This window comes from Heterocephalus glaber, unplaced genomic scaffold (genome assembly GCF_053883595.1).
Source record: "Heterocephalus glaber isolate CG9 unplaced genomic scaffold, H.glaber_assembly_v1.0 deba00001497, whole genome shotgun sequence".
NCBI lineage: Eukaryota > Metazoa > Chordata > Mammalia > Rodentia > Bathyergidae > Heterocephalus > Heterocephalus glaber.
Window position 1 is genome coordinate 45,350,200 of NW_028258320.1, and position 26,725 is coordinate 45,376,924.

Here is a 26,725-nt window from a genome sequence, read left to right on the forward strand (position 1 = left end):
TTTCATCACATTGTAAGTTAAACATTAGCAGTGACATCACTGTTGATGTTGATATTGGTCATCTTGTTGAGGGAGTGTTTGTCAGGGTTTTTTCAGTGAGAAGTCACTGTTTCTTTCCCTTTTTTTGTATTGCATTTTCTGGAAAGAAACTGATATGTGCAGGCCACACTTATGGAGTGGGAAGTTAGACCTAATCTGCTAGAGGGCAGAATACCTACATAAGTTATTTGGAATTCTTTCATACAGAAATTTGTCTCTTCTCTCCCATATATTTGTTTAATAATTGATCTATTTAATAAACAGATAATTTGTAGCAGTACAGACTCATGAATATTTATATTATAATTGAAACCTGCCTTATTTTAATCCTCAAATTGTGCCAATTTTGGCTATTGGAAACTTTTGCAATTGCCTCCTGTATCACTTTGATATATTCCATCTTTTTTTCCCCCTTTTTTATCACTTCCTTGTTTTCTGGCACTATAAGATAACCCAGGGCCAGGGATTTAGCTCAGTGGTTCTGCCACCTGCCTTGCAAGTGCAAGATCCCGAATTCGATTTCCAGTATCCAAAAAAAAAAAGAAAGATAATCCAGGTTTATTTTGTACCTTTCCTGCCCCAGTCCTGGAATCAACTATTTCTCTGGGAAATTCTGGCTTTCATGGGTCCTCTGTACCAAAAAACAAAAACAAAAGAAATGCAGATCTATGAGCTAGGTATGCTCATTGCTATTGGCACCTCTTTGTTTTGTAGGTACTTTCAGCTGACAGCACAAGGGGATATATTTGTATTCTAACCTTTGTATATATACTTAACTGTAAATATTGCTGTATTTATACATATGTATCTATATTAAGCTAAATATGAATTAGTACTGATATCTCTGACTCTAATTATTACTGCATGGATCTTTCTAGACACTTCCAGTGCTTGTGTGTAACCTTCAGCTTCAACACTGAGAAACCTGACTCCTAGTCTGTCATCCATTTACTTGATTATTTGATTGTAGTATATATGTAAAATGGTTTCAGAACTATGAACCTTAGCAGACAACTTTATCAAGCAATGTTTTTATATACTTCCTTTTGTCTTTTGTCTTACAGATTTTAGAATGACTTAAGTCAGCACTCTTTTCTCCTACCCTGTCAATGAGGTTGTTTCATGCAGTTAGATTTTTTTTGTCACAGTCTACATCTTTTTTTTGATCTCTTGACCTCTTGAATACTTTTAAAAAATATGAATACATTAAGGTTCATTCTTTATGCTACAAAATTCTATAGGTTTTGAGAAATGCATATTGTCACAATACACTATTTCAGTATCATACTGAATAATTTGATTGCTTTAAAAACATGTTGTGTATAAAGCCCTAGGTACAATCTGTGGTGCTAGCCTCTCCCTAAAAAAATTTCCTGTGTTTCACCTATTCAACTCTCCCTCCACTTTCATGAGTCTCTAGCACCACTAATATGTTACCATCTCTATTTAAATTGGTTTTTTTTTTTTTGGTACCAGGGATCAAACTCAGGGCCTTGTGCTTTCGAGGCAGGCAGCGGAACCACTGAGCTAAACCCCCAGGCCTTTAAATTGGTTTTTAACAAAATACTTACACTTAAAAATGTTTTGATGAGTTTGGGAGTATTTATCAATTTACTTGACTCTGATAGGTCACAAGTACTTTATTTGGAAATGAGTATCTTTGATTTTAAAGACATCAAAATTATTAAAACTTCAGCTCATGAAATTGGATCTGCCTTTTGAAGTAGCAATAAATTTTATCATTTTTAGGGACAGTTAGAGGAATCAGGCACTTTGACAGGTGGTAGAAAAGTAAAGAGAATTTTTCAAGAGAAAATGTAGGAGATTTCAGCTTATGCATGGGAAGTGAGAGGGCAATAGTTTTTACCCAAATAATTGTGGTTATGAATCAATTGTGAAATACTTAATGTAAACTCATGTCTGCACAACACAGACTTCGTTGAGTACTGAGGTTAGGGTCTTCATTTCAATTTTGCAAAGTGTTTTTTTTTTTGGTACCGGGGATCAAACTCAGGTCCTTGTGCTTGCGCAGCAGGCGGCGAAACCACTGAGCTAAATCACGGGCCCGTAAGTTCCCACTCTTAAGCCACTTGGCTATGTGTTCTAGGCTTATCTTCCTCTAGGGCTACTATTTGGTCATAGAATCTCCTTTAGAAAGAGCTGGTTATTTTGCAGCATTCAAGGATTTCCCTAACTCAGACTTCAGAGGGTTCCTCCCTGATTACCAAAACTTGTCCTGGAAACTGGAAGATAGTGAGACCCCAGGTCACACACCCTATTCACACTTCTTATTCACTTCCTCTCTCAACATGGTTCAAGTTCTGCAGATGCTGGTGTTATATGTAGGATCACTTTAAATTTGAGTAAGAAGTGGAGAGCCTTATATGCAGTAAAAAAGAAAGGGACTTTTGTCCTCCTCCTTTTGTATCTTTGGATTACTTCTGGAAAATATGTGTAATGTGTCAAGGGGAAGAAAACTAGAAACAAGAGGAAATGACAACATTTTGTTTAATCTGAATATGTAAGTTGAGAGAAAGGGATCTCATGCTTGTTGCATGTCAGCTGTGTACCCGGGTCTCTGTTGGGAGTTCTCACATATTCAATCTCTTCCCAAATACTATGACTCTATGAAGTAGATTTAAAAATAAATCTTTACAGATAAAGAAAATGAGGTTCAGAGGGCTTGCTAGCTAGTGAAATATTGTTACAGTAATGACTCAGATCTCAATCATCCTAATTCTAAAGTCCTGGTAGCACATTCAAATAATCTTGGCCCTTAAAAAACAAACTCAGGCTCAACCCTACCCTAAACCAAATTAAATTGAAATCTTTGAGGGTAAAGGTGGGCATTTACACTTTTCCTAAGTGTTCTTAGTGATTATGATGGGCAGCTAAAGCTGAGAACAGTGGCCCTACCCTAAGAGTGTCTTTCCTTCTACTATACAAAGAAGAAACATGAACTTTCTGAACAAATATACATTCTAATTAATCTCAGAGGATTTTTAGATCACTCCAGCTCCTATTTCCTAATGCTTAAAGAAATTTTTATCGTCTTTTATCATCTCTGGGTACCTGGATACAAGTAGAGAAGTTATGGATGGTTTAATAAAAAGTACAAATTTAAGTGAATTAATTTGATCAGCATTTCTCTTTTGCTAAAATGTGTGTAGTGCTGATATACTATGAAAGCACAATGTCAGGTAATGTCAAGAAAGTATGATATGGTTTTCAAAGTCAGATGGCAAATTTGGTTTGTTGAGTATGCATACACCAGCACCCTATAGTACTGATTTAGTATCTGGTGTATAAAGGTTATAAGACAATGGAGCTTGAGTCTATTGATGGTGAGACATAATTAAGAATTTCTGAAATTATGTTTTTTTAATTGCCATATAACATATAAAATTTCCCCTGGAATTCTGGAGTACTATAATTTACTATGTGTATGGCATCTCTTTCAATTATAAAAATTCAGTCTTTAGTCTCCCTTTAACCTTGACATCAACTATTCTGTTTAAAAAATATCAAGAGTATGTAACATTTTGAACACCATGTCAAGTATTATGAAGAACATTATATTATATTCATGTATAATAAAAGCCAAATGGATGAATACAGGCTTTCTTATAATTGGCAAAGCTGGTCTTTTTGTACAAGAGTTACTCTGGCTGTTTATTTTATAATACATAGAACCAAAGCTCCTCCTTTCATGAGTTTTGTCAACAGATTTCTGTTTTAATGGAGAACTAAAACAATGTAGAAACCAGAGTGTCCATCCTCCTTTCCATTCCTGACTTTTACACCCAATGTTAGGTCCCACAAAGCAATCTAAGGAAAGTTTTTAAACATTTTATTGGTACATTTTAGAAATACATAGTAATCACTTCCATCATAGGGAATTTGTACCTTTACATAATATATCTTGATTCTTTTTTCCCCAACCCCCTCTCCGGCCTTTAAACCCTCTTCCCCTTCTTATTTACAAAACTAAGGAATTTGAACATTGCTGCTTGATTTATTGACTACAGAAAAATTGCACACTGAATATTCTTCATCCTTATACTGGTGTGACAGTTTGTTAGCTTTGATCAGTTTGTTGTTGAATTTATTTTTCTTGCAAATGATTTCTTTCATCTATTTGCACTTACAATGAAATGCTTACCCTATTTTGTTATGATCATTGTGTCAGATTTTACAATTTCTTTTTTCTAGCTGAATCTTGCCCCCAAACAGTTTTGTATATGGATACTTAGTAAATACTCAATTGAATTCATAAAATTCCTATAATAATTCCACTGCATGTTATCAAGTCATCTCCCACTTTCATCTAAAATTATTTTACCTTTTACTGCAGAAAATATCAGTATATAGATTTGAGAGAATAGCACCTATTACCCCACCGATCACATATCACCCAACTTTAATTAATTAGTTAATTTATTTATTTATTAGTTTTTTGAGTCTGGGTCTCACTATTTAGTTCAGGCTGGCCTTGAACTCACTACGTAGCCTAGGCCAGCCCCCAAATCACAGTGATCCTCCTGCCTCAGCCTCCCGAGTGCTAGGATTACAGACGTGCACCACCATGCCCAGCTCAGGTCTATCACTCAACTTTAACAGCTGTTAACTCATCCCTAATCTTGTTTAATCTGCATCTCACTCACTCTGAAGTTAACCCCAGGTTTCCTCTACATATTTTAGTATATATCTCCAGAGATAAGGACTTTTGAAAATTATAACCATAATAATATATCATACCTTAAGAATTTATAATTCTAAATTCTATAATATTATATCTAGTCAGTGTTTAAATTTTCTCCATTTTATAAAGTTTCTTTTAAAGTGATTTGGGGCCAGGAATTTAGCTCAGTGGTTCTTCCGCCTTCCTCGCAAGCGCAAGGTCCCAAGTTCGATATCAGGTACCAAAAAAATAAAAAATAAAAATAAATAAAGTAATAGTTATCAGAATTTCAAGGTCCTGATACTACATTTAGTTGGTTTATCTTTTTAAATTCTTTTAAATATAAATTTATGTTCTTTATTTTCAATTTCCTTCCCTGCAATTTATTTATTCAGTAAATTGAGTTTTATAGTGTTTCCTATGGGTGAGATTTTACTGATTGCATTTCTATAGTGTCTTTCAGCATGCTTGTCTGTGCCCTGTATTTCCTCTAAGATGGTATTTAGATCTAGAAGCTTCTATTTTTTTCCTTTTTTTTGCAAAAGAATTTCAAAGGATATGATATGCCTTCTATTATAGGACACATAATGAATAATGAATGTTTGTACTCCCTTTTGTGATATTAGCAGTCATTGGTGATTATTGCTTAGATTCATTACTTTATTAGGTGTTTGTTTAGATTCATTACTTTATTAGGTATTTGCAAAGTAACTGATAACACTAAATGCTACCAATTTTATTCATCATCTGGAATACTTTAAACTTTCATGAGCCATTTGACTGTCTCTTGCTATAGTTTGTACTGCAAAGGCTGTGAGTGTTGAGAGTCTCCTTATACTGTATTTACTTGTTTTCAGAATAATGATTTTGTTGCAAAGTGAATAGTAATTTCCATTAGTAGCATTACGAACATGTGATGTCAACTTATCTGATGTGTTTCAATCCATTGAAATTATTATTTTTATTCCTTAAAGTTTTACTGCTTTGACTAGTGGAATCTACTTAAGGTTGACTTATAAATCCTTTTGACGACCCTGGTAATTATAGTGTCCTTGCTTTCTGGTATAAGAAAATGTTTTAGTCTCATTCTATGTACTTCCTGCCTCAGAGTTGGAATCAGCCATTTTCCAGAGTCCTTGTTCATTTTAGGGAAAAAAAAGTGAGAGATCACAATCTCGATGATAGGTTACAAGGTAATAATTCAAACCTAGAGTATGAGAAACGAGCCATGTGACCATTTGGGAGAATAACATTCTAGGTAGAAGGAATAGCAAGGGCTAAGACATTGAAAATGGAGCAGAGGAAGCAACAAGAAGAGAATAAGAGTTAGGTGGTAAGAATGCAGGCCAGACAGGGCCTGGTAGGATGTTGGCTTTTCTTAAAATGAGATGGAGCCATTGGAGCGTTTTGGGCAGAGGAGTTGCATAATCTTTTGTTTTAACTGAATCATTATTGAGTCTGTGTCAAGAATTCACTAAAGAATATTAAGAGCAGAATCTAGGAGGCCAGTGAGGTAGTTATCACAGTTCAGATGAGATATATGTGGCTTGGTTCAGTATAGTAGTAGGAAAGGTAATGACTGGAGGTTATGTTCTGGGTATCTTTTGAAGGAAGAATCCACAGAAATTGCTAACAGGTTAGACTTGGGTTGTGAAGAAAGTGGATTCAACTGTGACTTCAAGGTTTATGGCCTGAGATATAAATAAAATTGTAAAACATCATGATGATATGTGTGACATCTCTTTGTAGGTCAGTGTAGTTGTGTATATGTGGGAGTGGGCAGGGAATAGGTCGGGCAAAACTTTGCAGAGGACTATATAATTGGGTCATGAAGGATAAGGGGGTGAGGTGGACAAGTGTGGAAAGAGCATACTGAGCAGAGGAAACAGCTTGTATAAATGCAGAGCTGTGAAAGGATAATGGGTTATGGAATTATAATTAGTTTTTGAAGTCCAGGGAGCCAATGGCAGGAAATGAATCTAGAGAGATGGAGAGGACCTTCACATATTCCATAATAACAATTTGAATTTTATTTTATAGATGATATGGAGTCTGGGGTTGTTTTAAAGCCCAGAAATGACATTATCAGATGCACATTTCAGAAAGATCATCTGGGCAGCACAGTAGAGAACAGTTTAAAGAGGATAAGACTGACAGGCCAAAACCTGTTAGCACTACTAAAAGATGACCAGGGAACAAGTCTGGAGCAATAATGTTGTGGATAAACACAAGTGTCCTGAAATTAGACTAACTTGGACAAATACCATCTCTATCACTTACTAGCTATGTGTATTTGGTCAAGCTACTTAATCTTTATGAGCTTCTATTTCCTCATCTATAAAATGAGGATAATAATAGTGCCTCAGTGGGTTAGGCTAATGACAAATGAGTTAATATTGTTAAATTTTGCTCTTAATAAATTTTAGTTATTGAAGTATTATTTTTAGTTTATTAAGAGATTAACCATAGGAAGAGTTATAGCTTGACTGTTGGCCCATTCATTTGGAGCATGTTATTTAACATGAAAAAAATTTTATAGGGGTGAAATGTTATATGAAGTGTATCAGTCGGGACCTACTAGAAAACAGATGACAACTTTAAAATACGCTTAGGTCAAGGAGAATTTATACTCGAGTGTCCACACTATATTGGTGCTGAGGAGCACAGTGCAAATAAGAGAGATCAGCTACTTGCTCTCTCTGTGAATTGGAGCAGCTGGTTTAAATTCACCTCTCTAACCTTGGATTAGACTAGATGTCTGAGGTTTCTTTCAAATCTCAAATCCTAAGTAAAGCTTTTAAACAGCCTGTGGAGAGAGAAGCTTCCCTGGTGACTTAGGGACTTGAAGATTTACCTTCTTTTCTGAGGATTAACCCTTGACTTGATTTCAAAATAATTTTGAAGTTCAAAAATAATTTGATTAGCTCCTCATGTGTATTATGTTTATCTTGGAAAGTCTGGATGTGGCAATCCATGCTTATAGGATTTTGGAGATAGGAAGTCAAAGGTTGAAAAATGTGGACAACTTTCATTAAGTTAAACAGTTTCCCAGTGAACAACTTCCTCTGTAGTCTGACCACCTTCCAACCAATATCAGCTTCTCCTCCAGCTCACTGGTGCCTCTTTGGTGCCCTTTTGCTCTTCCTTGCTCTTCTGCTGTAATGAGCCTTGAAAAGATTTGCTTATCATGATCATGGGACCAGAAATGATTGGCTTTATGGGATGGGAAGAACTAACTGTTCTTGCCTCTCATAGGTTTGCGGTGGCCTTCAAAGTAACTAGTTTCTTATTATCTGGCTTTCATACTTGTAATACATAAACAGCTTTTTTCTTTTCTTTTTTTCTTTTGCTTGCATCCAATATGACTTTCTCAAAAGAGAAAAATGGATTTCTGTAACAGAGTAGAAGAGAGATGTAGGAGGAGGAAAGGTGGGAGGGAGGGAGGGAAGGAAGTGGGGGGATGAGAGAGAGAGAGAGAGAAAGAGAAAGAGAGAGATTGAACACACTGTTTCAAGAATAGAAAAATGTATAACCTGGGGAATCCTTTGAGTAAATTTAGGGAAATGAGCTGCTGGACTCCTCAGCCAATCTGTCCTTTCTAGTCAATGAAAAAGATAGGTTCCTTCCAAAAACTGGGCTGGCTAATTTAGCCCCTCCCACAAGACCAAGGGTCTGTTGTATCTCTGATCCGGAGTACCTCTTTCACTGTGACCGACCTCAGCAAGCAGAGGCTGTACAAACAAAACACACACACAAAAAACAAAACGAGGAAAGAGGAAGAAAACAAAAGCTGCTACTCATGGAAGGTACAAAGGGTAAGACGAAAACGGATTTGATCTGAATCCGTAAGGAGAGAGGGAGGGAGAGAGAGATGAGAAAGGCTCGTACTAAAACAAGTACTTGAAAAAGAGCGAGAGGCAAAAAGCCCTGAATTGTTTCCACTCTCTTCCCTCTGAGGAGGCAGAGAAAGAACTTTGGGAAACTTTTTAGGAAACAGAGCTCAGGGTTGCAGTCAAGGGTGGCTCTTGAGCCAGCTGGAGGAGGTTGTGAATATTCATAATCAATTTGTATGCAGATCTGGTTTTTTAGAGTCTCTCTCCGTTTAAGAGGCAGCTGCTTCATCTTCAGTCCGAGTCATCTAGCCTCAGGTCGGGTCTGTACCTCAGCGTGTTTGCTGGAAGATACTGGTTTCTGTGTGTAGATTTGTTTTGTTCTCAAATTTCCTGTTGTGAAATTAGCAAAGGCTTCTCTACCAGAGTTAGACAGACAAGGTAATGTGGCAGGAGGCTGCCACAACAGGATCCCGGAGTATGTCTTGCAAAAGGCTGAAAGTTTCTTGAGATGTGTGGGGGAGGGCAAATATCAAGGTGAGGGGCTCAGGCTGGGTTTAAAGGGGGAACAAGAAGAGTTCTATCTTTAAGAAGCAGGTTGTATCTGACTGACTGCATTTAGATTTTGTCTGAAAACTACTAGAACAGTCTGGTTTGCACAAACGGTGTTCAGTCTGTCTTTTACCTCTTTTGGGCATTTTCTGCCAGGACGAAGAGCCAGTGAGTGGCTTGCCAGTCTTTGAGTTCCAGGAATAATCTCTGTAACAGTGAGGGAATGTGGAACTAACTGTCACAAACACAAACCTTCTTCATCATCTCTAACTTCTAATATCTCCACACATTTTTATCACATAGAACATGGAGGAATAGAATGAATAGCTAACAGACTTCTTATTAATTATAATAATGTGGCTGTTGAGGTTTAGTAAGTCTTTATTTTGTGTTGGGGACTGGTCCAAGCATATTATATATAGTGTTTATTCCTCATACTGACTTTATGAGGTAAATGCCATCATTGTCAGTCCCATTTTCCAGATGGCAGAGTTGAGGTACTGAGAGTGTAAGTTACCAGGAAGTAGTACAGGTCTTCAAAGGCAGATGCAGACAGAGCCTGAGGGTGTTTCTATACCTGCATACTGTTGCTCTCCTCAGAGGGCTCTGTCTGATACTGGATTCTGAGTTTTCAAATCCCTGAAGCTCTGTGGGAAATGATACTAATAAAATCTGAAATCTGTGAAGGAACTTGTACTTTACAATCAAGTTCACATACATTTTTCTCATTTGTTATCCATGACCATTCTTTATGTTAGAGAACAAATAGTACTATTGTGGTCTTACAAAAGGGAGAAATTGAGGCTGGGAGGGATTAGATAATATAAATCAAGCAACTAACTGTTGAAAGTCTAAACAGACTAGAAATCCTCTGCTTCTGGTCTCTCTTGTATCCTGCAGAGCAAGCCTGGTCGTCTCTGAACTTGTGTCCCCATCCCCCAGCTAGTCCTCAGTAAGCCACTTTCAGTTCCTCAAAAGACCTGTTCCTTTTCTGTCTCTCAGACTATATTGCAAGGCACTTTCATTTGCCTTCTTCTTCCCCTTTATTCTAGAGCCAGCTTTTTCAGGTTTGAATCTGGGCTCCATCATTTACTGTGTGCCTCAGTTTCCTTATCTCTAAAATGAAGAGAATAATAATACCTACCTCATAGGGTTGTATAAGGTTCTTAGAATAGACCTGATGTGTAGCATGCTCAATAAATCTTAGCTGTTGCTCCTTTAAACTTCATCCTGAGCATTACTGTCCCCTTTAAGCCTTCTCCAACCTTTTGAAACTAGATTAGGACCTGTCTTGACTGTCTCTGTGTATCACCCTTTATGCCTAAGATAGTTCTCCTTATACTTATCTACATTTCTGCTCATTGTATCACCTTTCCTCTTCCCTAATTATAATTTCTTTCTTTGTCTTTGGATGTCCAATTCTTTGTGTGTTTGTTTTTCAGTTTCCAAACTCATGGCAAGTTTATTGTCAGTGTGGGCATGCTAGGGGGACAGATGCCCCAATCATGACAGGCACAGGAGACAGTTTTGGTGGGGGTGCCCATGTAGCAGCCCTAGAGGGCCTGGTGTCATAAGCCATCAGGAAGTAGGCAAATGCTGAATAGTGATTCAGGAAGAGCCACATACTGATTTAGAGTTGCAGTTCCACAAACTTCTCCACAAGATTGATAACAAGTTTTTGTTGTTGTTGTTGTTGTTTTTGGTACTGAGGATCAAACTCGGGTCCTTGCGCTTGTGAGGCAGGCGGAGGAAACCACTGAGCTAAATCCCCTGCCAGATAACAAGTTTTTGACATCCTTATTGTCGAAGACAGTAGCTGGGTGGTCACATTCACCAGCCCCCAGGACAGGGGCTTGAAGTTGATGTCCTTCTCAAAGATAATGCTGAGTTTCCTGAAAGAGTACTGCACACTAGATTCTTGTGCAAGTACAGAAGGTCCTTGCCAGCCACAAGAACCGTCAGATCCTTAATGACCATTCAACAAGTATCTAGTAAACTAAGTAATATTATTTTAGCAGTGTTCATCCAAAAGTCAGAAAGCTGGTTTAAAAATGGACCTTTGAGTTGGGCATGGGGCACTCACCTATAATTCAGCTTCTCAGAAGGCTGAGTCAAGAAGACCACAAGTTTGAGGCCATCCTGGGTAACTTAATGAGACCCTGCCTCAAAAACAAACAGTTGAGAATGTAGCTTATTGGTAGAGCACTTGCCTAGTATGTGTGATACACTGGGTTTAATCCCCAATATGGTAAAAAAGAGAAAAATAAAAAGGACCCTTGAGTTTGCAGGAGAGTTTCCTCCCTGATGGTGTATAAAACTCTAACAGTCTGTGAAGGTATCCCCAGGTGAATATACTAAAAAACAAAATGTATCCCTTCTAGGTGGATGATCTTTTTTTTCCCACCAGACAGGGCGGATTGAACCCAAGGAATGCTGAGCTCTGTATCCACCCCTTTTAAAAACTTTTATTTTTGAGACAGGGTCTCATTAATTTGCCCAGGCTGGCCTTGCATTTGCTATCCTGTTGCCTCAGCCTCCCAGATAGCTGGCATTACAGGATTGCAGCACTATATCCTGATAAGTAGATGATCTTAATTGCTGATATGACCCCATAGCAGGGCACCTAGTTTGGTCAGTAGCCATGGCTGAACTGTAGCCTCCATTCCCCACTCAGGGACCGAAATGGAGATTTTAGATGCTTCATAGCATAACTTTGCTACCTCTGAATAAAACATCTGGTTCCATAAATAGCCCCACTTTATAGCAACCGTGCTATCTGAGACAGTGTACTCTGGTAATGAAAGAAAAACAAACACAGCAAAGGTTGACCCTGAATAACTCATAAAGTACATTAAGTTTGTTTCCAGTACCCTCCCTTTCTGCTTCCTGGCACACCTTCAGACCAATTTGATGAATATGATTGTATGTTCACCATTTATAAGTCTATATGCCAGCTCCTTGGGCTGTAAACAGTTTGTTCACAATGCAGTGGGTTGGAAAGACATATATATAACCAATTCTAATCAAAGCCAGACTCTATGAGGTGCCAATAATAATAACAACTGACATTGATTATTCATTATGTTCCAGACACTGGTGATGTTTTATTTGGGTTGTCTCATGTCATATTCACAACAACTTTATGATGTTAGTTTCTGTATTTTACAATGTAGAAGGAGGTCATTTAGCCAAGGTCAGATAGCATGAACAAATGGGAAATTTTAACTTATGTGGTTAGGGTGTAAAGCCTGGGTCCCAACAAATAAGTTCCACTTCCCTGAGAGTCATAATAGAAGTCTACAGAAAGTGTCTTGAGGAAAAAGAATTGCCAGTGATGACTTTGGGAAATCACTCAAGGAATGGAACTTAAACCTAGAAAGATGAATGTTATTTGGTGCCCACAACAAGCTTCTTCCCCCCTCCAACAATACTTAAAGAACTTTTCTTTCTTTCACTAAAACTACAATATAGATTTAAGACTAAAAATCTTCCCCTTTCCAAGTTCTGACAGGTAACCTATTTCCATTTCCATCCTGGAGATATGAAGGCAGAAGTCCACAGTTTACCATGAGTTGGGATTACCAGTTATGTAATGAAATATAACTTTACAAAGCAAACAACTACATTAAAGTATTTTTTATCATGATTTTCCTGCATAGTAATAAAGTATACCTGGCAAGTAGTTTTTACAAATTGTGATGGGTGTTGCTAAACCACATTTTCAAAGTGGTTTCTCCCTTGTGTGTTCTTTTTTGGTTGCTATTCCACTCTCTGTAACCAATAATGGTGCCCAAGGGCAGTACTGTTTAATCCACGTGCTATTGTTTAGATGTGCTAAGCTCAGCCTGTGCAGAGTGAAGAAGAGACCTGGGGAAAGTAACATAGAGTTTGTTCTTTGAAACATTCTGGAGGGAAGCCAAAATCAAGGGCAGCCCCTGTAGTGAAGAATCATCAAACATTTTTGTTAGTTTGATGGAAATGCAGAGGAGTGGAAACTTTGTTTTGGGGTGTGTTTGTGTGTGTGTGTGTGTGTGTGTGTGTATGTGTGTGTGTTTCTAAGGCGATGTTTCTCAAGTATTACATGGGTGTACGTCATTGGAGGACTTCTTAAATATGCAGATTCTGATTCAGAAACTCCAGGATTGTGCTGAGATTCTGCATTCTCACAGGTGATGATAATGCTGACCTCCCTGGATTAGTAATAGAGTCATTGCATGCCTTACTCTCAGGTCTTATTTTGGTACCAATTGACCAATCCTCCCTTTCCCCTACCCTTCACGGAGCTAACACTTTGAGTCACTGATCAGGTATGTCATTGCAGAGTATTAGGATGTCTAATTTGTTGTTCATTCAGCAAACAACATTCAGGAACTTGAGGCCCTCAATTTGCCATATCCTAGAAACAACTCTGAATTAGCACACAATCTATTGTAAAACAGAATGGCCTAGTGATGAATTTCCTAAATATTTTCACCTTTTCTCCATGGCTCCAAGGTTCCCTAAATTTCTTTTATTCTCTGCCTCCAGCATGAGAAATATTGCAGCAGAAAGTATTGCTGACTCAGAACCCTGGGATGGGTGTTGAATACCAGGGAACTAGGTGCTCACAGGTATTCAGGGCTCTGAGATTGGTAGAAGAATGCCTGGATCATTGTCTGCACTTTGTAGAACTACAATGAGAATAACCCTTGGTACCAAGTAAGGAAAGTGGACGTAGAGAGGACTCCTGGATTTTTTTAGAATTGGAAAATTGGAGGGATTACAAGGAGGAAATAATTTATTGGACAAAAGAAGGCATGAAACTTGCAGTTTTTGTGCTAGAATATCAGAGTGAGTTCAGAGACCCAGTAACAGTGACAGTATATACTGGAAATAAAATTGCATTTCCTTTTCTAAAATTTAATTTTATATTTTTCATGTGAGAGATTTTTGATGTATACAAAAATGCTTTGTAAGGGAAACAATAGGAGGTGTAAAGATATGTAAAAAGATTTAAGGTATTATTTTTGTAGTCCATTTTCAAGAAATACATTTCATTTAAAAAGACTAGAGGTTGGGCCCGGGATTTAGCTCAGTGGCACCACACCTGCCTTGAAAGCGCAAGGTCCTGAGTTCAATCCCCGGTATGAGGTGTTTCCTTTTGATTCACAGGAAGAATGTGAACAATTCCTTTATGTCCATCAGAATGTAAATAATACACATGCCCATTGAAGAAAATATGACAATATAGATTAGAGAAGTAAAACCATCCCTCATACTTTGATGTATTTCTTTGAAGTTCCTTTTTACTGTGCCTGGTTTATTTCTCTCATTTAGCACTTAATTTAGTAGGATCTTGAAGACTTATGAAATGGCACCATGATTATTTTTTTTTCCTTAAATTCTTTTATTGGTACAATTTAGGTATACAATACATTTACATTTATCATTGGGAACTTGTACCTTTACATGATGTATCTTGGTTCTTATTTTTTTCCCCATTCCCTGCCCTCCCTTCACCCCCTCCACCCTTCCCTATTTATAAAGACTTTGTTTCCTTTTTTCCCATTTCTCATAATTTTTCCTTTTCCTTCTTTCCTTTCCCCTACTCCTCCCACTTCCCCTACTCCTTTGGACCTCTTCTTCCTATTTTGCATTATCAATTATTCATTTTAATCATTGGTACATTTTAGGTATACAATATACTGACATTCATCATTGAAATTTGCACCTTTACATAATCTCTCTTGGTTCTTATTTTTCCCCACTCCCCTGCCCTCCTTTCAACCCCTCCATTCCTCCCTATTTACAAAGACTTTGTTTCCATTTTTTCATTTTCTCATAGTAATTCCATTCCCTTCTTTCCTTTCCCCCACCCCTCCCACTTCCCCTTCCCCTTTGCCCCTTTTCTTCCTATTTCACATTATCTATTATACCTTTCAGTCCTTATTTACACTTTCAGTTTCTCACACTAGAGCAACTTTTCAGTATTTACACGTGTGTCCTATTTATTTCACTTAAGAGTATCGCCTCAATGTACATTCATTTAGCTATAAATGTCTCTAATTTCTCATTTTTTATAGCTGAGAAGTACTCCATTTTATTAAAAAACCACATTTTCTTTATCTGGTCTCCAGTTGATGGGCATTTGGGCTGCTTCCAAGTTTTAGCTATTACAAATTGTGCTGCTATGAACATGGCGACCATGATTATTAGCAGTTTTAAAGCCTTACTTTAGAGTAGCAATGAATCACAAGTATTTTTTATCATTTTATAGCAGTCTTTGTTAGCATAATTTTTGATACACAGTTTAATAATTCCCCCATTATTGAACATTTAGGATTTTTCCATTTCTAGTAAATGTCTATGTGTAGGAACTCTTTCCAAATGTAGGAGTGCACTGTTAGGACAAAATCCCAGAAGAAGAATTATTTGTTTAGAACTTGTAAATATTTTCTAAAGCTCTTGATCACTGTTGCCAAGTTGCATTCCCAAAGGGTGGACCCTTCACGCTCCACAGCAGTTCATGTTTTGCAACATCCCTGAAAGCTTTGGTGATCTTTAAAAATACTTACCCATTTTTACATTATTTTAGTTTATATTTCTTTAATTACTATAAATTGTTTTTCTTTTCTTTTTTCCAGTACTGGGTATTAAACTTGGGACCTTGCACTTGGAAGGCAGGCATGGTGCCACTGAGCTACATCCCCAGCCCCAGTTACTATAAATTTGATATTTTCCACGTAATATGTTCCACCTTTTGCATATTGTTTACATCCTTTGCCTAAAATTAATTTATGTGAGTGGTTCATATATAACATACTCAACTTTTTCTGCCATATTTGCAGTAGTTTTTCTGAGTCTGGTCTTAGTGTTTATACAAAGAGAATTACAACTGTGAGTGAGTCCAGCACATTTTTATGTGCATTTGTGTAGTTTTCTAAGTATTTTGATATTTCATTTTTTACCTCCTCTGTAACACATAAAAATAATTGTTAAAGTTCTAAATGATTTTTATTTTTGTTTAGGCCATTATTATTTTTTTCATTTTACTCCATAATGGTGGAAGAATATGGCTTTATAGTTTCTGAGGTTCCCTTATAACTAAGTATATGGCCAATTCTTACAGACATTTAAAAAAAATCTTTTATAAATACTTGTGAATAAGACATATTGTTAAGATATAAAATCAATATTAATGAATCCAGTCCTTTCAATTAGTTGTAATCTGTCCCCACTATAACTTTTTGCATTGTGAAATTATACTGTATATCCCTTTACTTTTGTATATTTTATTGATAACTATGAAAATTTTATCAACCTGCCAAAGATTAAAACTAGACCCATACCTATCACCATGTACTAAACTAAGATCGAAGTGGATTAAAGATATAAATATTAAGACAGAAACACTAAACTTGCTGGAAGATAAGTTAGGTGGAACTCTTGAAGACATTGGCATAGGAGAAGACTTCATGAACAAAACCTCAGCAGCATGGGAACTAGTAGAAAGAATCAACAGAGCCGGTCCCAGCACCGGAAGGAAGCTCCCCCATTGCGATCCCATGCTCCTAGGGCAGAGAAGCTCAGGCAGTCCCAGCACCCAGTCCCAGGACCCAGAAGGAAGCTCCTTGCCTCCATCCCAGGCTCTTAGGGCAGAGAAGCTCAGCCAGTCCCAGCACCTGGAGGGAAGCTCCCCGCCTCCATCCCAGGCTCCCAGGGCAGAAAAGCTCAGCTGGTCCGAGCGCCCAGAAGGAAGCTCCCTCAACGCCATCCCAAGCTCCTAGGGCTGAGAAGCTGAGCTGGTCCCAGAACCTGGAAGGAAGCTCCCCCCCCTGCCATCCCAAGCTCCTAGGGCAGAGAAGGTGAGCCATGTGGGTGCCACAAGCACCCCCTCCTGTGGAAATGAGAAGACACATAAAAAAGTCTCAAAAACAGACTTCTGCATCACCTACAGCAACCCCAAAGGGAAATAGGAGGGAACACTCTGATACTCAACCACCTGGACTCTCTGAACTGGCAACAAAAGAGGATCTGGGAAAAATGAAATCAGAAATAATTACTCAGAAAACAGCAAAGATTTTGCTCATGGTGCAAGACATGATTAATAAATCTAGAGAGGACACAGATAAAAAAATAGAGGATCTGAGGAACATGATGGAATCCCAACATAGGAAACAAATGGAATCCATAAAACAGATATAAACAGATTTTCAAGAGATTAAAAACTCCACTGAAAGTCTGCGCAGCAGAATGAACCAATGTGAGGATAGAATTTCACATATAGAAGATAAGATTGCAATTAGTGAGGAGGAAAAGAAAAATTGCTTTAAAATTGTAAGGGAACAAAAGAAATCAATCCACCAGCTGCTAGACAATGCAAAGAAGAATAACATAAGACTGATTGGAGTCAGTGAAGAAAGAGGAGAGAGTGCAGATGACATAAAAATCTCTTCACAGAAGTGACGGCAGAAAACTTCCCAAGGAGGGGGAAAGAACTTGACATGCAGATAAGTGAGGCATATAGGACTCCAGCTAGCCTTAATCAAAAAAAATCTACACATAGGCATATAATAGTTAGGATTCCAGAAATCCAACAGAAGAATAAAATTCTACAAGCAGTGAGAGAAAAGAAACAAATCACATACAAAGGAAAGCCCATCAGACTCATAGCAGACTTCTCAATGCAAACCCTCAAGGCAAGAAGAGCTTGGAGTGACGTATTTCAAGCCCTAAAGGAAAACAGCCTCCAACCCAGATTGATGGACTCTGCAAAACTATCTTTCAAAATTGATGGAGAAATAAGATACTTTCATGATAAAGAGCACCTCAGGAACTTCATGAATACCAAACTGGCACTCCAAAAAATTGTAGACAATACCCTAGGAAAAGACAATGAGGATCACAACCCCAGGAAACCCAGCAGAATGAATCCATTGGGCGTGACAAATTAAACGCAAAGGGGGAGAATCCAACAAAAAGAAAAAGTCCTGACAAGGCTTTTAAAACTTTTAACTTCATCTCCCTAATAAGTGTATAATTCAATCTTATTATTGTACTGATTAGTATTTTTCTGATTCTAGAGTTGCACACCATTCCTTGTGCTATACTGGGTATTTATCATCTTCTTATGTCTACATTTTAATTGGGTTGTCTATTAATGAGCTCTAAGAATTCTTTATATATTCTGGTCATAGGTTATATGCATTGTAAATATGGTCTGTTTAAGGACTACTTTTCATTTTAATGATGTCATTTAAAGTTCTAAATTTTGATGGAATCTCATTTATCAATTTTTTTCTTTTATACATCATGTTTTTTGTATCCTAGGTAGTTCTTGCCTACCCTGAATTCATAAATATTTTCCCTTATAATTTCTTCTTAAAGTTTTATACTTTTAGGCTTTCTTATTTAGGTTCATAGATCCCTTCAAGTTATTTTCATGTATGGAAAAAAAGGGTTGAGATTAATTTTTTATATACGGATACCAGGTGTTCTAGTGCCGTTTGCTGAAAACACTATCTCTTCCTTGGCTCTTGAATTGAGTTTATATTCTATAAAATGCTAATGTTAAATAATCTTTCAAAACTCAGTGGACCATATATGTGTGGTTCTATTTCTAGATTCTCTGTTTTATTCAAATGATCTATATGTCTTTCCTTACACCAAAACTGCCTTGATGACTGTAGCTTTAGAAGAAGTCTTAAAATTAGGTACTAAACGTCTTCCAACACTGTGTTTATTTTTGTTTTTGTTTTTAACTTTTCTAGGTCCTTTGTACTCCTACATAACTTTTAAATTTCAATATCCATTTCTTCACTTATAGCAAGTATACACAGACCTGAATTTTTCTATATACCTTGTGTTTTCTAATCCTGCTAAATTCAAGTACAAGTTCTAGGGGCTCCTAGAGATTTCTTAGTATTTTCTCTGTAGATGATCATTTCATCTACATATAAAGATTTTGCTTCTGCCGTGCCAATCCTATCCTAGTTGTGTCATTTTATTGCCAGACTATTTTGGTGGGGACTAGGTTTCAAAGTTTAATGGACAGATAAAGAGTAAGCATATCTGCCCTTGTTCCCCACCTTAAGGAGAAAGCACTGTATCTTCTCCATTCATACAAGGCGTTCTCGCTGGAAGTATGGAGTACATGTGTTTAATCTGTTGAGAAGATTCTGTTCTACTTCTAGTCTCCTGATAGCTTTTACCATGAACAGCTGTAGAATTTAGTCCAATACTTTTTCTCCAACTAGTGACAGGATCATATGGCTTTTTCCTTTCCTCTGTTAAAATGATGACTTTTGGGGGTGGATCTTCCAATGCTGAACCAACACTGCCATCCCTATAACAAAACCACTTTCTACATCCTGCCAGATCTGACTTCCAATAGTTTGTTTTGTTAAACAAATTTCTATCTATGTTCATACTTTTTTCTCCTATTATCTTTATCCAATTTTAGGATTAGCACAATGTTGATTTCCTAAAATGAGGGGAGAAGTGTTCCTTCTTTTTTCTGCTTTAATTGTTTGATATAATTTATCAGTTAAAATGTTTATGAGCCTGCTGTTGTCATATAGGTAGGTTTTCAAGCTAGGAATATACTTTCTTTAATAGTTGCTATTCAAATTTTATATTTCCTCCAGAGTTAGTTTCATTAATTTGTCTTCCAAGGTACTTCTTAGAAGTTGTCAAATTTATTTCAAAAATGATTTTTGTAATATGCTTTCTATATCCTTTTAAATTCTGTAAAATCTGTGGTAATGTCTCCTAGATCTTAATATTGTAATTTAAAAAATGTATAACTGATATTGTGTAACAGGAAGAAAAGGTCTAAAAGAGCAGGGGAATTGGGAGGGGTAGGGGCAGGGAAAAAAGGGAAAGGAAAAAATGAAAAAAAATGGAAACAAGTTCTTTGCAAATTGGGAAGGGTGGAGGGGGTGAAGGGAGGGCAAGGGAAGAGGAAAAAAATAAGAACCAAGATATTCATGTAAAGGTACAAGATCCCAATGATGAATGTAACTATTTTATACTGAAAATGTGCCAATAAACTTATTGGGAAAAAAAAAGAAAGAATCAACAACTGGGATCTCATCTTATTAAAAAGCTTCTGCACTGCAAAAAAAACCACCAACAGAGCTAACAGACAACCTACCTTATGGGAAAAAATTTTTAGCAGCTGTACCTCAGACAAAGGACTACTATTTAGAATATATAAAGAACTGAAAATAATCAGACCCCCCAAATTCAAAGACCCAATTCAAAAACAGGCATCTGAAATGGAAAGACATTTCTCAGACAAAGAAGTAAAAGCAGCAAACAAATATATGAAAAAATGTTCAAGATCACTCATCATTTGAGAGATGCAGACGAAAACAACACTGAGATTCCACCTCACCCCAGAAAGAATGGCTGCTATCAAGAAATCAACCAATAACAAATGCTGGCGGGGTTGTGGCCAGAAAGGAACCCTTCTCCATTGTTGGTGGGAGTGCAGAGTGGTGCAACCACTGTGGAAGTCAGTATGGAGACACCTCAAAGAACTAGGACTGGAAGTCCCATTTGACCCAGCTATTCCCCTGCTGGGTATCTTCCCAAAAGAATTAAAAGAATCATACCACAGTGATATATGTGCACCCATGTTCATAGTGGCACAGTTTGTAAGAGCTAAAGCTTGGAAGCAGCCCAGGTACCCATCAACTGGAAACTGGATAAAGAAAAAGTGGGTTTTTTTTATAAAATGGAGTACTACTCAGCCATAAAGAACAAAAAACTAGAGTCATTTATAGCTAACTGGATGCATATCGAGGCCATACTCTTAAGTGAAATAAATAGGACACACATGTGTAAATACCAAATAGTTTGTCTAGTGTGAGAAACTGATAGTGTAAACAAGGGTTAAAGTGATTAAAATGAATAATTGATAATTTGAAATAGGAAAAAAGGTCCAAAGACGGTGGAGTGAAGGGAGGGGAAAGGGAAAGGAAAAAGTATGAGAAAAGAAAAAAAAAAGAAATGTAATCTATGTAAATAGGGAAGGGTGGAGGGGGTGAGGTGCACACAGGTAATGGGGAGAAAAAAAAAAAAGAACAAAGATATATCATGTACAGGTACGAACACCCAATAATAAATGTAAACGAATTGTATACCTAAAATGTACCAATAAAAGAACTAAAAAAAATAAAATTAAGTGGAAAAAAGATGATTATTTTTTGTTGTGACTTATTAGAAAAGGAGTAGGCAATGGTGAACTGAGAATATGAAAATAAGGTAAAGTAAATGCAGAGAAGAACTAATTCAATAAAGTTTTAGGAAAGATAAAGGAAAATGAAGTAATATTCTCAGATTACATTCTAGGGAGCTGGACCTTGTGTGGCTGCGTAACTTTAAGGTAGTATAGAGTGGATGTAAGTGAAAGTTATTAAGCCTTTCCCTCCCAAATAACCATGGTAAATTCTAGGAGACCAGAACCACGAAGTAGGCCTGGTTGGCAGGATTTAGGAGCCAAAATCTCTGAGCCAGTAAATCACAGTGGTATTGCTAGGACTCATGCACAGAAATACATCTGAAGGGAGGTATCATTAGCAAAATAATTTTTTAGATATTGCACTGAAAAGTCAGAGAAGGGAGAACTCCAAAAGTTTATTATGAGCAAGAATGGGTAAATAGAAAATTAATATTTAGTACTCATATCTTTTAATTTAAACTGTATAAAATGTTGTTGGTACATTTGTCATTTGTTTCTTGGCCTCTTTTTTTTTTTTTTTGCTTTATTTTGGTGCCCTGTATCCGTTGACAGTCATTTGTCTTTTCCTGTCTACCTCTCATTCCCCTTAACCTTTCTTCCAAGCCTTAGGCAAAGATCAATTTACTTTCTAGATCTATCTATTCAAACATTTCACATATATTCCATTGTATGGATATACCACATTTTATTCATCCATTCATCAGTTGATTGATATTTGGATTTATTGTTTTACTTTTTGTTTGGCACTTTTAATAATCCTATTATAAATATTCCTATACAAGTTTTTGTATAGACTTATGTTTTTAATTTCTCTTTAGTATATACCTAGGAGTGGAATTGCTGGGTTATATATCTATGTCTAATCATTTGAGGAGTTGCTAAACTATTTTCCAAAGTAGCTGTACCATTTTACATCTCCATCAGTGGTATCTGATGATACCACTTGGCCTACATCCTTGCCAACACTTCTTAGCATCTATCTTTGATTACAGTCTTCCTAATGAGTGTAAAGTGATATCTCATTTGTGGTTTTAATTTGTATTTGCTTGATGGCTGATGGTTTTGAACATCTGTTCATGTGCTTATGGGGCATTGCATAACTTCTTTGCAGAAATGTCCATTAGAATCCTTTGCCTGTTTTTAGTAGGGTTGTCATTTTATTATTGAATAATAAAAAGATCTAAATAAATAGACATTACACGTTCATGGATAGGAAGGTTTAATATTTTTAAGATGGCAATATTAAATATATTTACATATTCAATGCAATTCCTATGAAAATCTTATCTGGCTTCTTTGCAAAAATTGACAAGCTCATCCTAAAATTCATATAGAAATCCAAGGACCCCATGATAGTCTAAAACAAAATTAGGGGACCTGTGCTTCCTGATTTCAAAGCTTACCGCAAAGCAATGGCAATCAAAACAGTGTGGAATTGGGACAGATCAATGGAATAGAACTGAGAATCCAGAAATAGACCTTCATATTTGCAGTCAGCTGCATTTTTTTTGTACCAGGGATCGAACTCTGGGTCCTTGCGCTTGCGAGGCAGGTGCTGGAACCACTGAGCTAAATCCCCGGCCCCGTCAGCTGCTTTTTAAGAAGGGTGCCAAGACAATCCACTGAGGAAAAGAAGTCCTTTCATCAAATGGTGCTGCAACAACTAGATATTCCAATACAAAAAAAAAAAAAAGGTAAGAAAAGAAAAAGAAAAATTTTGACCACATACAAAAATTAACTCAAAATCAATAAAAACCCTAAATATACTACTACTACTACTACTACTACTAATAATAATAATAATATAATGTCAGGCAGGGTGGTGCATATGTGTAATTCCCAGCACTTAGGAAGCTGAGACAGAAGGATTGCTTCAATTTGAAGACCACCCTGAACTACAAAGCAAGACCCTGTCTCAAAAATCCAATCAACCAAACATCCAAACAAAAACAAAACAACTCCCTCCTCTAAATTTAGGGATAAAACTATAAGACTCTGAAGACAACATAGTCATAAATGATTTCTTGACTTTGGATAGGCAAGTGGTTTCTTAGTACACCAAAAACATAAGGAACCAAAGAAAACATAGCTTGTACATCATCAAAATGTAAAACTTTCTGCTACAAACAGCACCATCAAGAAAATGAAAAGATAATTCACAGAATTGAAGAAAAAAATTTTAATCATATATTTTTGGACCTTTCATCCCTGAATTTCATATTTCTTTCTTCCCTTCACTTATTTTTCATTGCATTTTGAGATTACTTTCCTCTACATCACTGATTCAGTTTTCCTTAACGATTTCTAATATAAATTTTCATTCAGCTACAGTGTTTTTGGCTTTCATTAAATCTCTTATTTTAGTTCTCTTCCAATAGCAATATCCTGTTGTATCTAGTTTAAAAAAAACCAAACAGTGATTTCCCTGCATTCTGTCTATTTTGGAGGTAGCCTTTTCCCCCATTTTTTTCTACTTTTGTGACATTTTTAAATCTAGGACTTACTGAAAGGGAACAGATTGCTTTTGTACAGTGTGTGCGCAAATGAACGTATGTGTTTTTCACCTTATTCTAAAAAGATGTTAAAGATCAAGGAGAGGTTCATCCAGGTCAAATGTTAGAGATGGCATCAAAGGATAGAGGGACTAGAGCTATTCAGTCAGAGGCATAAGGACATTCAGGAAAGACCCTTCTTTTTCTGTGTGTGTTAAATTCTTTTATTGGTACATTGTAGGTATACAACACAATTACATTTCTCATTGGGAACTTGTAGCTTTACATGATGCATCTTGGTTCTTATTTTTTCCCCATTCCTAGCCCTCCCTTCACCCCCTCCACCCTTCCCTATCTACAAAGACTTTATTTCCATTTTTTCCATTTCTCATCATTTTTCCTTTCCCTTCTTTCCTTTCCCCTGCCCCTCCCACTACTCCTACCCCTTTGGAACTTTTCTTCCTATTTTGCATTATCGATTATTCATTCTAATCATTGGTACATTTTAGGTATACAATATAATGACATTCATCATTGGAAATTTGCACCTTTACATAATCTCTCTTGGTTCTTGTTTTTCACCCTTGCTCAGCCCTCCCTTCAACCCCTCCATCCCTATTTACAAAGATTTTGTTCCTATTTTTCCATTTTCTCATATTCCGTTCCCTTCTTTCCTTTGTCCTACACCTCCCACCACTTCCTTCCTCTTTGCCCCTTTTCTTCCTATTTCACATTACCTATTATACAGTTTAGTCCTTATTTACACTTTCAGTTTCTCACACCAGAGAAACTATTCGTTATTTATACATGTATGTCCTATTTATTTCACTTAAGAGTATTGCCTCAGTGTGCATCCATTTAGCTATAAATGTCTCTAATTTCTCATTTTTTATGGCTGAGTAGTCCTCCATTTTATAAAAAAACCACATTTTCTTTATCCAGTCTCCAGTTGATGGGCATTTGGGCTGTTTCCAAGTTTTAGCTATTACAAACGGTGCTGCTATGAACATGGGCGCTTATATATCACTGTGGTATGATTCTTTTAATTCTTTGGGGAAGATCCCCAGCAGTGGAATAGCGGGGTCAAATGGGACTTCCAGTCCTAATTCTTTGAGGTATCTCCATACTAATTTCCACAGTGCTTGCACCAGTCTACACTCCCACCAGCAGTGGAGTACTGTTCCTCTTTCCCCACAGTCCCACCAGCATTTGTTATTGGTTGATTTCATGAGAGCAGCCATTCTTTCTGGAATGAGGTGGAATCTCAGCATTGTTTTCATTTGCATCTCTCGAATGACCAGTGATGTTGAACATTTTTTCATGTATTTATTTGCTGTTTCTACTTCTTTGTCTGAGAAATATCTGTTCATTTCAGATGCCCATTTTCGGATTGTGTCTTTAAATTTGGGAGGTCTGATCTTTTTAAGTTCTTTATAGATTCTAGATAGTAGACCTTTGTCTGAGGAAAAGCAGGTGAAGATTTTTTCCCACATTGTGGGTTGTCTCTTCACACTGCTGGTGGTTTCTCTTGCTGTGCAGAAGCTTTTTAATGAGAAGAGATCTCACTTGTTGATTGTGCTAGTTTACAGGCAACTGATGTTTTGTTCATAAAATCTTTTCCCACACTGATGTCTTCAAGAGTTCTACCTAACTTCTGTTCCAACTGGTTCAGAGTTTCTATTTCAATATTTAGATCTTTAATCCATTTCGATTTTAGTTTAGTGCATGGTGAGAGATAATCTCATTTTAATCTTTGGCAAGTTGAAACCCAATTTTTCCAGCACCATTTATGAAAGAAGCAATCTTGCCTCCAGTGAGGGTGTTTGGATCCTTTATTGAAGACAAGATGGCTGAGTGTGTCTGGCGTTGTTTCTCCATCTTCTAATCTGTTCCACTGGTCCTCAGGTCTGTTTCTTTGCCAGTACCATGCAGTTTTTATCACAGTAGCTTTGTAGTAGAGTTGCAGGTTGGGGATTGTGATACCCCCTGCCATGTCTCTGTTACCTAGAATTGCTTTTTTTATTCTGGGTCTCTTCTTGTTCCAAATGAATTTTTGGATTGTTTTCTCAAGGTCCATGAAGTATGCTGCTGGGATCTCAATTGGAATTGCATTGAATCTATATAGCAGTTTTGGAAGTATGGCCATTTTCACTATATCAATCCTTCCTACCCAGGAGCAGGGGATGTCTGTCCATTTTCTGATATCACCTTCAATCTCTCTTTTCAGAGTGCTATAGTTTTCAGAGAAGAGGTCTTTGATTTCTTTCATTAGGATGATTCCTAGGTATTTCAGTTTTTTGGATGCTATTGTGAAAGGAATTATTTGCCCTATTTCTCTCTCAGTGAGTCTGTCATTTGTGTAGAGGAAAGCTATTGATTTTTGTGTGTTGACCTTGTAACCAGCTACTTGACTGAATTTGGTTATTAAGTCTAGAAGACTTTTGGTGGAGTTCTTGGTGTCTTCTATATAGAGTATCATGTCATCTGCAAATAATGACAATTTGACTTCTTCATTTCCTATCTTTATTCCTTTTATTTCTTTCTCTTGTCTAATTGCCATGGCTAATGTTTCCAAAACTATTTTGAGCAAGAGTGGTGATAGTGGACATCCTTGTCTTGTTCCTGATTTTAGTGTGAAGGATTTCAGTTTTTGACCATTTAGTATGATATTGGCTGTTGGTTTTTCATAGATGGCTTTTATCAGATTGAGGTAGAAACCATCTCTTCCAATTTTTTGTAGGGTTTTTATCATAACTGCATGTTGAATTTTGTCAAATGCTTTTTCTGTGTCTATGGAGATAATCATATGGTTTTTGTCCTTGGCTCTATTGATATAGTGTATTACATTGATTGATTTGTGTATGTTGAACCATCCCTGCATCCCTGGGATGGATCCCACTTGATC

At 36.9% G+C, this 26,725-nt stretch overlaps 1 protein-coding gene across 4 annotated transcripts in view; it reads left to right on the forward strand.

The window, feature by feature from the left end:
- Entpd1 (ectonucleoside triphosphate diphosphohydrolase 1) overlaps nucleotides 1-26,725 on the forward strand; it is a 166,583-nt gene that overhangs the window by 56,876 nt on the left and 82,982 nt on the right. Inside the window, exon 1 of one of the 4 annotated variants that reach the window (XM_004838562.3) lies at nucleotides 8,285-8,535. The exons of 2 other annotated variants lie outside the window; for them this stretch is intronic. In XM_004838562.3, the coding sequence (XP_004838619.1) occupies nucleotides 8,520-8,535 (16 nt within the window). In that variant the 5' untranslated portion in view covers nucleotides 8,285-8,519. Of the gene's footprint in view, nucleotides 1-8,284; nucleotides 8,536-26,725 lie in introns of those variants that run through there. One more of the 4 variants, XM_087185001.1, reaches the window with a different exon arrangement.